A 14001-nucleotide genomic window follows, 5' to 3' on the forward strand; every position below is an offset into this window, starting at 1 on the left:
AGTCTGTAGATCTGATCTCTAAGATCCTCTGCTGTGGGTCTTAAACACACTGTAGATGAGCTTCTTGAGGATAGAACAAGTTGCCACTTCTAAGTCAATTAGATTCTGCATCTAATTCCACGAGGACCAACATCAAACTTACATTCACAAGCTTCTTAACTACATATCCTGACTAGACTTAACACTACACTTTTTCTCACCTCTTTGTTCAATTTGCAGTGCTGGCTTCAACCCTCAGCTCCCCAGAAGAGTCATTCAACTTACCTTCAACAAGCTCTGACCTTTCAGTGTCACCCATGAGCCCCTCTATCATCCTTTTAGTTAGCCTTTCCTTGATTTCTAATCCATCAGCATTAATTTGTCTGCATTCAGACCTCTCCACCCTCCCTTTCATTTATATGGCTGACTTTCTCCAGACTTACTGTTCTCCACCCTTAACTCCTGTCAATCTTTTTAGACTAATTTTTTCAGCAGGCCTCATGCTTTATTTAATGCACAGATTTGACTCTAATAGGCTCACTCAAATATCTCTCTATTCACAGCCTTTACAGAGAACACTGACCTACAGGGCCTAGGATTAAATACCAGTGCATTTTCAGCACCAAGGGTAGAATTTAGATTAATCTCCTATAAGGCCTTTTCTTAGTAATAGCTTTTTCACAGAAACTACCATCAATTGGAAATCTGTTGGGAAGGGAGAAAATACCAATATTGAACAGGATTGGATGTACTGAGTAGATATTCCCATAGGGGCCACAAGACCATTTGGTGGTCTGATGTTTTTTGTTTTTGTTTTTAAAACAGCCTTACACTCTGGTCCAAGATGGCTCTTTATTAACTGAACAGGACTACATTGAAAATCTGGAGGATTCTATGTACGGAATAAGGCTGGGATTTACCCACTGAACAGATTGTACAATTATCAGCACATACACTGTCCAGCCTGCACACAATAGAGGATTCCCGTAGAGAAGAGAGACAACTTGAAACCAGTTGGGTTTTTTGGCAAAGGGGGTTGTTTGACAGTAATACAGCAGCCCTGTATTGCTAATGCTGCATGAAAGACTCAAGCCAACTGACTTCACCAGCTGCTGCTATATACATAACAAATGGACCATTATTTAATTCTTTGGTTCTTAGTTTAAAAAACCTGTTCAGAACTAAATTCACAGTATTCCTAAAGGTGTCAGAGGGGTAGCCATGTTAGTCTGAATCTGTAAAAAGCAACAGAGGGTCCTGGGGCACCTTTGAGACTAACAGAAGTATTGGGAGCTTGCATCTGAAGAAGTGAGGTTCTTACCCATGAAAGTTTATGCTCCCTATACTTCTGTTAGTCTCAAAGGTGCCCCAGGACCCTCTGTTGCTTTTTACAGTATTCCTAAAGAGTATTAAGATCTGCACCAGCAACCATCAATCTATTATTTGACTTGAATGCTGCTCTTTGCAGCATGGATATGCAACACAAGGAGAGGGAATAAGCACCACTAAGCAGCAGGTAAGTAAGGTGGTGGGAAGGATGTATGAGGAAGGCAGCCACCTAAAAGAAACAGCCAGAGGGGAAAGACTAAGAGCAAAATTAGACTGTTGTAAACATTTCCAACAGAAATCCCAACCTTGCATTAGGTAGCTAAAAAGACACAGTAACTGCTGTACTTGCCCTAGAGTCCCATGGGTAGGACACTGCTTCATAGGACAGTCAAATGTCCTCATTCAATATCTGAGAACTGCACTATCAGCAAAGAACAGAGCATCAAACCACTTCAAAAGGGTTAAACACAAAAATACACATGCAAACTTATACCAATGATTGATACCTCACTTCCACTGCTTACCTAATACAACTAATAGGGAGAGTATATGCAGGTAGTTCAGAGTTGACTAGTCACATAGTACTGGCTAATTCCAGCTTCTAAAATACCCTTGAGAGACCATTCATTTTCCATGTAATCAATTGCTGTGCTTGCCAATAGGATGTACTGTGGGCCTGGAGGGGGGTTAGTCTGCACACAATATATGAAGAGGGAGGTAGTCCACATTAGGAAACAGTAGATGAATCCTTGTCCTAAGATGTCTTGGGATAGTTTTATTCTTCTAGTCCTTACCCTTCTCACCAAGTAGCTCTGCAGTTGTGGGTCTAACTTGCTTGGGAGCATGCCTTGTATTTTTTCTTTTGTCATTATCAGGAAAAGGCTAGAATGTAGCCCAAAAATATAAAGAGCAATATAAGTGAAGCTAGTTTGAGAAGAAAGCATTTTCTTACCCTCAAGTAGTGTAAAACCATGCCGCTCTCTATTCTGGCAGTCCATCTTACTGAAGCAACATTACCCTAAATAGCATACGCCTATTCAGCTTTGAATTTCCTAATTAGTACTGAAAAAGTGGGTATTCATAGACTGAGCTTCGAAAGAGATCTGACAACTTTCTATTAGCAAGTAAACTGCTGAAGGCAGCAAAACAGATATAAAGGCATTGGCATTGTCAACAATTACATTCTTTTTCACCCATTCCCACAGCAGGTGTCCTTCATACAGCCAAATTCAACACATTGATGAGTTTATCCATTACCAATAAGGTAATCACTACTGGGAATATTCAAGCATTAGCAAGTTTAGATTGGCAGACAAGTGCTACTAATAATAGGGCCCAGCTTTTCCTGGATATGATACCTAGCAGATTTCTTCACCAAATAGTGACTGAACCAACAGGAGGTGATGCCATTTTAGATTTGGTATTGGTTAGTACTGAGGATTTTATGCTTGTATAGGACAACCTTGATTTGAGTGATCATGAGCTTCTTCAGTTTTAACTAAATGGAAGGATAAACAAAAATAGATCTGCAACTAGCGTCCTTGATTTCAAAAGGGCTAACTTTAAACAATTAAGGGAAGTGGACTGGACCAAAGAACTCAAGGATCTGAATGTGGAGGAGGCTTGCAGTTAGTTTTTACAATTTTGATAAAGTATCTGATGCCAGCATCCCAAGCAAGGGGAAGAATTTGAGGGGAAGGGTTGCAGTCCAAACTGGATAATAAACAAGCATCTCAAACAGAGTGATTAAGCGAAAGCCTAGAAGGGACGGAAGATGGGATGAATCAGCAAGGAAAGCTACCTCTTAGAGGTCAGAAAGTGTAGGAATAGTGAGAACTGCCAAAAGCCAAGCAGAGTTATACCTTGCAAAGGGAATTAAAACCAATAGTAAAAGGTTCTCTAGCCCTATACATAAAAAAACAAGGAAAGAAGTGGGACTGCTAAACCCTGAGGATGGGATGGAGATTAAAGATAATCTAGGTATGGCCCAGCACCCAAATACTTCAAACTGCCTCAGTTTTAATAAGGCTAATGAGAGAGAGTGGCAGGGTGACTAATAGGTACACAGATATGGAGGTAGATATTACCACATCTGAGTGGAAGTCAAACTCAAACAGCTTAATGGGACTAAATCAGGCTGCCCGTAAACTTAGGTATCATACCCTATGATTGGAGAATTATTACTATAGATCCTATTTTTAAGAAGGGGGGGAAGTGATGTGGGAAACTACAGGCCTGTTAGTTTGACCTCCATTGTATGCAAATGTATTGGAATACTTTTTGAAAGAGTAGTTAAAGACAGGTGAACTGTAATTGGGATAAAATACAACATGGTTTTACAAAAGGTAGATTGTGCCAAACCAACCTGATCATCTTGTTATAACTGATTTTTTAGACAAAGGAAATGCAAGTAGATCAAACGTGCCTGGATTTTAGAAAGGCATTCGATACAGTTCCACATGGGAAATTAATCCCATTTTCTCCAATTTAACTAACAGGAGAGTTCAAAGGTGGGTAAAGAACTGGTTAAAGGGGAGACTACAATAGTTCATACTTAAAGGTGAACTGTCAGGCTGGAGTGAGGTTACTAGTGGAGTTCTTCAGGGATCAGTCTTAGGACAAATCTTATTTAACATTTTTATTAGTGGGAGTGTGCTAATAAAATTTGCAGATGACCCAGTTGGGAGGGTTAGCCAATATGGAGGAGAACCGGACATACAAGATGATCTGGATGACCTCGTAAACTGGAGTAATAGAAATGGGATGAAATTTAATTGTACGAAGTATCAAGGGACTAACAACAAGAATTTTTGTTATAAGTTGGGGACATATCATTTGGAAGTGAGAGGAGGAGAAAGTCCTGAGTGTATTGGTTGATCACAGGATAACTATGAGTCATCAATGTGATGCAGCTGTGAAAAAGGCTAATGCATGGGTCACTTGTAGGTTTAAACTGGTATAAATAGTGGATTCTCTGTAACTTGGAAGTCTTTAAGCCATGATTTGAGGACTTCTGTAACTCAGCCAGAGGTTAGGTCTATTACAGAGTGGGTGGGTGACGTTCTGTGGTCTGCATTGTGCAGTAGGTCAGACTAGATGATCATGATGGTCCCTTTTCACCTTAGTCTAAAACCTATGAACAGACTTAATAGAAGTTACGGGCAGTGCCATTGGCTCTGGAATTTCTCCATTTCCCCCCTTATGGAGGACATTTTGTGTCAAGTTTCAGTTTCTTCACTTTTTCTTTATGCAGAGTGCTTTGAGGTAGTTGCATTTTGTGTAGGTGTTTCAAGTTTCTATGAACAGATGCTGATTTTTCCCCAGAATGTTAGGATGTTTTTTTTTCTATGTATACATTCTCTTGCTTCTTTGCTCTTGGTTTGCATTGCTTTTTTATCAGATTTAAAAATTTTATTAAAGTGAATGTTTAAAATTAAATAGATACAAGTTAAGAGGGAAGATACTATATATGTGGGGTCAGGCTTCGGTTATGGGGGGTACAGGTATCGTTTGCAGAGATGAAAAGATACATACATATAGCATAACCTGCATAGACCCAGATTGGGGTGTAAGGGTTTTTAAAGTGTCAGTGGATAAGTGGGCTCGGGTACGCCACCCATGGAATGTATAAGGAGTCCAAGTCAGTATCGGTGTAGCGGATAAGTACATGGGTGGGGTGTGTCCCTTGGTCCGTCAGGGAAGGAAGTGGGTTATTTCCCTGGTCGGCGGTCTCAGTTACTCAGTGTGGTATTGGCGGTGTCCTGTGATGTGTTCCGTATAAATATCTCTGGACCACCTGATGGTGTCGGACACCATGAGCTGTCTCATGAGCCGGGCGTAGCGTTGACCGACTCCGCACGCTCTCAGAATTGGCTCATTGTGGGGGTCCCACGAGCCCAGGGCTCCCACGATCAGGGTGTGTATCTGGACTACTACACAGTACTTCTGTTCCACTACACTCAGTTACTTTAAAAGTGTCTTCTTCTTGCTTTATATTCTCTACAAACTAGGAGTAGTATTTTGTTTTGCCAAATGAAAATCTTTCAAAGATTACATGCTTGATTTTACTCATTGCTATTTATTTTCAAGAAAAAAGTGGAACAGTGTTAAGACTAAATATCTCGTTTTCATAGTTTAACAAAGACTTTATTGCATAATCACTATTGTAGTCATAAGTGCTTTAGAAACAAATATAGTCTATATGCTATTTTTACTTTGAAGTATATCGTGAAGGCACATTCATTTATACATATAGAAGGTTGACTGTTTTTCCATGTTCAACTTACTTTGTTCACATATAAAACTGTACATAACCAACATAATATAATCTGGAGTATATTAAAAGTGAGTCGTTGGAATAGAACCATGAGGTTACAGTGTGCAGAAAAAAAAAATCAGTGATTTTTTTTTTAAGAGGTCAGATGTACAAATGTGAAAAGTACAAAGTTTTAAATAAAGAAAATAGCTTTTTATAAAATTCAGAAAAGTGAATTCGCACTTCAAAGTTTCAGCATGTTGAGCACATTTTAAATTATATGATTTTTTTTATTTCTCCTACTTGATTTCATTATGAAATATATTGGCAAAACATTAGCTTTCATAATTCCTATAAATATCTTTATATCTTTTAAATTATTACTTGACCTGTTCTAGAATGGAAAGTGTTGAAATCTAAAGAGATGTTTTCTTCTGCACAAGGGATACTGGAAGTCAGAGTTTTAAAAAAATTCATGGCTCCTTCTCCAAGCTTAGAATGGTCCTCTTAAAACAACTGAAGCATTAGGAAGCAGTAGACGAACATCTCTGAAGCAGTAAAGTGTGACATGTATCACAAACACGCACAGGTTTAGGGTAGGATGGCAGTGCAAGTTCATTGCTGGAGCAAGTGTTGCAAAAGATGTCACCACAGTTCCTACAGTGATGCTAGAAGACAGTTTAAAACATAATTAGGGTTGAGTAAGCACAAACTGTGTACGGTTTAATCTTTAACTACAGCAGGCTATTAGCAAATTGTGATAAACTCCTGCTGGCACCATCCATGGTTTCCTGAGCCCTCCACCCTCCCCACATCAATGATCCACTTCCTTCCAGTAAGGACTATACAGAATTCAATCTGGAGGCTATCATCACAGCTGCTTAGCCAGAAGGAGGTCATACATCTTGAGGCATTCATTCTTTCAGGAACTAAAAAACTACCTTTTAGCACTTCCAGTTCTTGCTGTTCAGAAAAGGAAACCACAATGGGAACTGAACCCAAGTTTCTCAAGGGCAGCGTCGTGCACTACCAGAAAGCTATACATTCCTGCTGTCAAGCAGCAGCCTCACTGAGAGCACACACAAGACTCAGGTTTATGCTAAAGTCACAGGTTTTTAGAAACAATCACCTTTTTAACATTTGTAAAGAACTGGTTCTCTCCCCCTCCTCAGGTTAACAGGAAAGTGTTACTCAAAGTCAAGTCAATTTTCTCTAGTTAGTAATGTATGACAAGATCTGGAATTCGAGGCTTTTAAATACTTCTTCCCTAGCAAAATGAGCTGTGATACATCAGAAGGGTAGACTAGTAGTGCCTCCCCATACTGGGGGCCGGGGGTGGGGGGGGAAGGAGAGAAACATCGGACCAGTTAAAGGGTAGGGCACGTGACTCCTCCCCACCCAGCCCAGGGTCCCTGCATTCTCCCTGTCCCCTCCCCACCCCATGTTACCTGCTGGGCCTGGGGAAGGGGAGCCTCTGTCCTCCCACTGCGCTGGCTCCCCCTGGCATGTTTGGCGGCTCTCCCTAGCAGCCAGGTCCCAGAGCCACTCCTGGATGCTGCCCGGTGCAGCACAACAGCTGCCTGGGAGAGTGCCTGGCTGCAGCAGCAGTGGGCTGCTTCCTGCCCTGGCTTGGCTTCTGGGAAAGCAGGAGCAGCCCTACCCCACCCTCCCCAGCATGCTCAGAGTCGGCTCCTGTCCCCAGAGCTGAGTAGTGGCAGCCTGCTCCCAGCCCAGGCTTGACTTCTAGGGACAGGAGCCGACTGAGCAGGCCGGAGGGGCCCCAGCTCATTTGGCCACTGTCCCCAGAAGCTGAACCCCAGGTGCTCTCCCAGTCAGCCGGGACACTGCGCTGCACCCCGGGCAGCGTGGCTGGAAGAGGCTCTGGCCCTGCCCCTTCCTCTCCCCACCCAGGCCGGCTGCTGGAGGGTCACTTGATCCTGCGTGCACCTCCCACACGCCACCAACCACTAAGTTACAATTCTCTTTCATTTATTGCTTTAAAAAATGGGTATTCTTCATAGTTATCCACTGGACACCACTACCTTTCTTCTTGAAATGGAGAAGTCCTTCTCACATTGTTTACAGTGGGTTGCTTCATCATCTTTTAGCCAGGTATGGCCCTAAAATAAAAACAAACAATCACATATGCAAGAGAGATCAATTCAGTTATGAATTACTTGGAGAAAGGATTTGAAGTTGAAGGTGGTTTGGGCAGCAACACTTGGAATTTCTCACAGCCACATTCTAAATCATTTCACTCAGTTTTAAGAGTTACCTGCAGTATGAGGTCATCTAAAATGAAATATGTACAATACTTAATTTACATTTTCATAAAGTGTACAGTACCTTTAGTGCCTTATTTACTTCCTTAATATCTTCCATCTTCAGTTTGGATCTGGAAAAGATAAATTAAGAAATTACTTCTAATTTTAACATGAGATAAAGGTGGCTATTTACAGAAAAAAATGCAACAGAGGTTAGCGGGAACTAAGGGGAGGGAAAAAAAGTCCCAATCCTGCAACCCTTGTGTGTGTAAATAGTACCACTGAAGCGAATGGATAACACATGCACAGGTTGCCCAAACTTTTGTATCTACTTTCTCCATATTCATCCTTGGTTTTCTAAAATTCACACTTCTCATTTATGTAACTGGATGCTCTTTAATTGTTACATTTGTTATTAATTATTTGAAAATCCAACCTAATTTATCTACATAGTCCTTCAATGATTGGAACTTACTGGCTAAGGTGTAGTCCCATTTCTTGTAGAGCTTGTTCCTGTTCTTCACAGATCTTCTCTAACTGCTGCTTCTCATCTTGCAATTTTCGCAGTTCCTATAATTAACACACTGAATGCTCTGAACAAGAACGTGAATGCTGAGCATCTTCACCACAGTGTGAAGAATTAGGGTTTTTTGCAGTTAAAAAACAAAAAAAAAAAACACAACCCAAACACCTGACCTTATATAACTGGGTCCTAAACAAATCAACTCAACATACTGAGGAATTTGATATATTAACTTCTCTACAAAGCCAGATACCTATTCTTGGACTTTAGGATCTTGCTTTTACCGTGTTATGTTAATAACCTGTTCACATCTAAATGGTATGCACTTTACGTATTGTAGATCATCATGGGCAAGTTTTTAACTGATTATACAAATACAAGGGAGGTGAAAAGATTTTTTTTCAGGTCTCTGCAATCTCTGTGAGAATAAGCTAGCATGTGTGGCATAAACCAACCAGTTGACCAATGGTGCAAGTATTATTCAGTGAATATGCAGTGCACACACCTCTTATTTATATTGCCGTAGAGCTTAAGCACCATAGTTATATAACAGGACCCCATTATGGTAGGTGCTGTACAAACACAGAACAAAAAGACTGTCCCTGCCCCAAGGGGCTTACAATCTTAGTAATGTATGCTTTGCTCCTCCAGCACTTAAAATAAGTACAACAAATGCCAAATGCACACAGGGGAGTGGGTTGCTGTAAGTGTAAGAGTCATTTTCATTTAAAGAATGATGATTTGTAGAAAATGATTTTAAGCAGCACAGAGGATTTGAAAACTTGTAGAATTAGTCACTCATTTTAGTTTTTAAGTTTTAAGTATTCACCACTGAAATCTTCGGTTAGAATATCAATTGACCTTTCTTTTGTAATATGCGGACCCCAAGCTCCTCCTATTTGCATTTTCCTGCACAAAGTTAGTTGAATTGTTGGCCATTTTCTTGTAACCACTTTCACAAGAGGGCAATGGGGGGAAGGCTATAGAAATAAACTAACTATTGAAGCAAAGGTGGGAAATACTTGCATAGCTCCTGTTGACTTTCCACCCTAACCACTCACCATGCTCCCAACGTGCTTACCTTTTTCAACCCTTCCATTTGTTGCAGTTCTGTTTTTAGCAGACTAGTAGTATCCTTCTCTTGATGTAGCTCTCGTTGCAAAGTTTGTCTCTGTTCTTTTTCAGATTTTAACTCCTTCTCCAGAATTGAGCTGTTAAAATAACTTTGGTTGTAACAAAGGCTGTTTTTATAAAGAGTTTTAGGAAAAAGGAAGGACAGGAGAAACTTGTGCAATCCAGGGCAAAACTGGAAACATTGTTCTGGGAAGGGGGAAGAGACTTGTTTTAGCAGTGCAGAGATCAATATTATATTAAACAATCTTTTCCTTTGGTCACAGCGAGGAAGGAGCAGCCAAGACAGTGAGTTTCAGGGGTTGTGGAGTTTTTATTCAGTTAAGTGTGTATTTGACTGCTTATGTATAAATAATTGAACATACCAAACATTACAATTGAGAGCATATGCACATGTACATAGCCCCATCAGTGAAATCCTGTAAAGACTTTGAGAAGAATCAGCAGCACAGTGGGGGATGCATTTGGTATTAAATTCCAGACCCTTTTAATGCAGCAAGAGATTGTTTCTCTATTTGAACACCGACTCTAAAAGTGAATCAGACCGGGTTTGAGAACAGGATGAGTCCTGGGGAGGAGCAAGACAGTGTCCCATAAATCAGCATGTCACACTGAATCCTTTCCCATTCTTTTGTCTGAATGTTTCCCATTAAGACTGTAAGCCTTTTGGGTCTAATTTTATGTCTGCAGAGGACCTAGCACACTCCCGGATGCTAAATAAGTTAATCATGCATAGCCTTTTGTTATTAAAGAGCAAAGCATGCAGGTTTAATTCATTTATTAATAAAGTATCCACTCACCATCTTACCTGTGTAACATACATAAAGTTAATTGCAAATAATTTACCATCCATAAAGAACTAGTTATCTATCACTCTTTTTAGCACCAATAGAGAAACAAAAAACAAAACAAAAACCTTTTTTCTTCTTTCTATTAAGTATTATAGAAGTAAAAAAAAGTACCATTGATTGTCCACCTGGGAGAGTTGTTGCTGCAGAGTCTCAATTCTGCCACCAAACTCTTGCTTCATCTTGTTATTTTTTCCTTCTGCTACCTGCCTAGCCTGTTCTGCATGCTGCAACCTAAAGCAAAGTAAGGCATGCAATGCATTTATTATAATCAATGCACCAAAGTATTACTTAAGTATGCACAATTCTTTCCTTGAAAAAATTCTATTGCACTCATTTTTCTACAGTGGTACAACTGAGAATTTGAATGCACAGCAATAGGACATTTAAAAAGCAACAGTTTCTGTGGAAGCCATAAGTCAGCCACATAGGATGTATGCCTTAACTCAGCATACACTATTTAGAATACATTTACACATGCAATAAGTGTGGTGGTATGGGCCAGATCTGTATGCATGGGGATGGAGGGGGGCAGAAAGAGAAAATGTGCACAAAGGGGAGGTCAGAGGGCGAGCCTGGACCTGTACAGGAGATGAGGGTGTAGTGTGGATACTTGGAGGCTGTGCAGGGTTGGGGGAGGGAGAGAGTGGAGGGGCAAAATGTAGCAGTCAGTGCTCTGCAACGTGGGGAGAAGTGGATCTGTGTTGGGGCAGTCACAGGGAACCCCCATCACACTTATCCCTATCATCTAGTTTCCCTGCCCCCTCCTCAGGTCCATCAGAATAGTCTCATTCAGTGCTGCCTCCGTTGTGGCCCCTGTCACAGACTGTCTGGGGATCGCTGCAAAGACTGGAGCTAGGGAGGAGGGCTGTGAAGCTGGGCCAGGGAGGCAGCCTATGAGAACAGATGTATGCAGTGGATAGTTTCAGACCTGTCACAGCTTCTCTTAATGTATGGTTACGCCAGATAAGGAGAGTAACTGATTAAGTTTTATATTTCTATATATAGGTATTTATATTTCCAGTATATGGTGATCATGTGGAAGTGCCTGAAGTTTGGAGTTCATGGTGTGTGTACATCTATTTGAAGGCAAAAGAAAGTAATACATTGATGGCTACACTTCAAGACAGGGTGATTTTAATAGTGTTGTCTAGAAGAGTTACCAAGTATTTTATGAAATAGGCAGAACAGAAAATTCAAAGGATCACATGAACATTAACTCCGGTAAATGTGGAGACTAAATTCAGCCACTTGAAGTGTGAAATGGAGGGATCTTAGTCCTGTTTTAATTGAAAAGCTCGACCAAGTCTTAACTATGCAGGCACTACTGAGGCTTCTATAATATGTAAGAATATTGGAAGTTCATGCAATATTCTTTTTCCAGCATCTCCTTTTTAAGAGTTTGTAAATATCACCTCTCTTCCATTTGTTTCATAGTAGCCATCATCTGATTTGTTTTTCCTTCAAAAGAGGAGATTGTTTCTTTTTTCTGTTGCAGTGAGCTCTCTGAATTCTGTAAGAAGAAATTTGAGCAGATAATTTCACATAAATTATTCTTTAATATTCCAAAGTATAACTAAAATAAGGTTTAGAGCCAAAGTTTAGTGCTTGAGAAAGAAAATCAATGATATTTTGAAGAATTTGATGCAGTAAGAAGAAAACTGAAAAGGGCAAGATGTATTAAATGGTGTTCTCTCTTTTGATGTACTAGAGGGAGTAATGGAAGAGCAAAGGTCAGGGAGTTGGCATAGGGAGGGGTTCTTGAGATCAGGCAACGGAAGGCAGAGGAGGATAATGGAGGATTGAGAACATTAGAGGTTGCGAGGAAAGGAAGAGGACAGTAGTTAAAAGGGATATGTTAGGAGATAAGGAGAATTAAAGGGATATATAACTACTGTTGGCACACCTTAAAAAAAAAAAAGCCAATGAAAGGATAGGACTGATTCAAGGATCTTGAGTCAGTGTTTGATTTTAGTTATATCACTAGCTGGAATAGTACTAAAGAAGTTAAAAAGTGGAAGAGGAACACCCCCGTTTCTCCTTTGGGAGCCAACAGTCACACATCATCTCTCAAATCTGTGTTAAGGGAGAAGTGAAAAAACGCAAGCACCACACAATTTTTAAATGGCTACTTGGGCAGGATGAGTAAAGTCATAAGAGCTATTAATTGGACCATGATATTTCAAAATAAGATAGAAGACCAGCACCTGCTTCCATATAAGTAAAAATTCAGCACAATCAAAAGCTTCTCTTTTTAGAAATAAACACACAGAGGAAATGAAGTGATCGGGTTGGATGAACATGGAGGCTAAGTTAAAGAGATCAGTGACGGTGCTTAAAGAAAGAGGAAGTGAAGATGCATATGTAGAAGCTGAGACAGGGCAAATGTCAGACCAAAACAAGAAGATGCATATGTAGCATTGGAAGTAGGAGTATATGAAGAGACACAGGGTGGTGAAAATCTAGGTACAATTAAAAATGAAATGAACAAATGAACAAACTAAATAGTACCTCATTAGTGGAAATAAAGCTTACTGTTATTAGACTGTGTGCGCAAATGTTCATTTGTACCTGCAAGTTTTTGTTGGCTAACTTACACTTCTATAGCACCTTTCATCTTAATATTTTCAATTGCTTTACAGACATCAAGGAATCTTCATAATACTCCTGAGGTAGATCAGTATTATATCCACTTTGAGGAAACAGTAAGTAAATGACTTACCTAATGTCACACAGGAAGTTAGTGAGAGAGTAGGGAACAGAACCTAGGGGATGCTATTTTTCCACCCTGCAGAATGCAACTAACTTCCATCACCAGTTGGATCTTATAGCCCCATCTGCTCCAAGGAACTGAACTTAAATAATCTACTGGCTTGAACAGAGGACCAATAGTTAAGACTCCTTGGATTCTATTCTCCCCCTGTACAACAAGAAACTAATTGATTTTTAGTGCATTCCCTTGAGGGTACCAAATGGTATTCCAAAAGGGAATTTATATAATAATTTACAACAAAGTCTACACCACCTACAATAAAGACGCATGACATCTGGTAAGAGAAAGCTGTGGAAGGAAAGGTTAAAGATAGGTGTTAGGGAAGGACTTCTCAGAGGATTATTGAATAGTAAGACTATCCAACACATATTGATACAACATACATGAGAGTTTGCAACAAAGATAATTGTATACTTGCAACAAGGAACACCTGTATGATTACCAAATAGCAAGACATTTTTACTTCTCTCCATCTACAAATTTGATATATTTACCTGGGATTTGTGAAACATCTGCAAATTAATAGCTTTAACTTCTTCCAACTGTTGGCGAAGAGCAACCAAAGTGTCTTGTTTTTCATGAGTATCTTTTTCCAGAAGTTTCATGGCAATTTCCATTTCTGTTTTCATTCCAATCTGCAGCTCCAACTCTTTCTCTAGTTCCTTAGAAGGAGATTTCCTAGTTATTGCTACATAGGACATACGTTATGTGTAAGAAATTTCTAACATGCTAAACCTACATAAAACTTGTCTGTGTATTATGTCCAAGGAATAATGTTGAGTTATTTTATATGTAATGAGACAAACAGCCCAAATAACACAATATGAGTAAGTTAGTAAGAATGGTAAGAGGGAAAGCAGCACACAGTATATTCTCAAAAAAAGAACCGGCCTAGGGTT

The 14001-nt window shown here is 39.9% G+C and overlaps 1 protein-coding gene across 3 annotated transcripts in view; it reads right to left on the reverse strand.

The window, feature by feature from the left end:
- Window positions 1-5366: 5366 nt before the first annotated feature.
- The window catches only part of RUFY1 (RUN and FYVE domain containing 1), a 32669-nt gene continuing 24034 nt past the window's right edge, over window positions 5367-14001 (reverse strand). For 2 of the 3 annotated variants that reach the window (XM_034778369.1, XM_034778370.1), the window contains exons 11-18: window positions 13597-13764; window positions 11745-11842; window positions 10444-10563; window positions 9432-9561; window positions 8303-8397; window positions 7910-7958; window positions 7606-7683; window positions 6088-6231 (exon numbers count right to left, since the gene is read on the reverse strand). In XM_034778369.1, coding sequence (XP_034634260.1) covers window positions 6088-6231; window positions 7606-7683; window positions 7910-7958; window positions 8303-8397; window positions 9432-9561; window positions 10444-10563; window positions 11745-11842; window positions 13597-13764 — 882 coding nt within the window. Of the gene's footprint in view, window positions 6232-7605; window positions 7684-7909; window positions 7959-8302; window positions 8398-9431; window positions 9562-10443; window positions 10564-11744; window positions 11843-13596; window positions 13765-14001 lie in introns of all 3 variants that reach the window. The other variant, XM_034778368.1, reaches the window with a different exon arrangement.

This window comes from Trachemys scripta, chromosome 8 (genome assembly GCF_013100865.1).
Source record: "Trachemys scripta elegans isolate TJP31775 chromosome 8, CAS_Tse_1.0, whole genome shotgun sequence".
Lineage (NCBI taxonomy): Eukaryota > Metazoa > Chordata > Testudines > Emydidae > Trachemys > Trachemys scripta.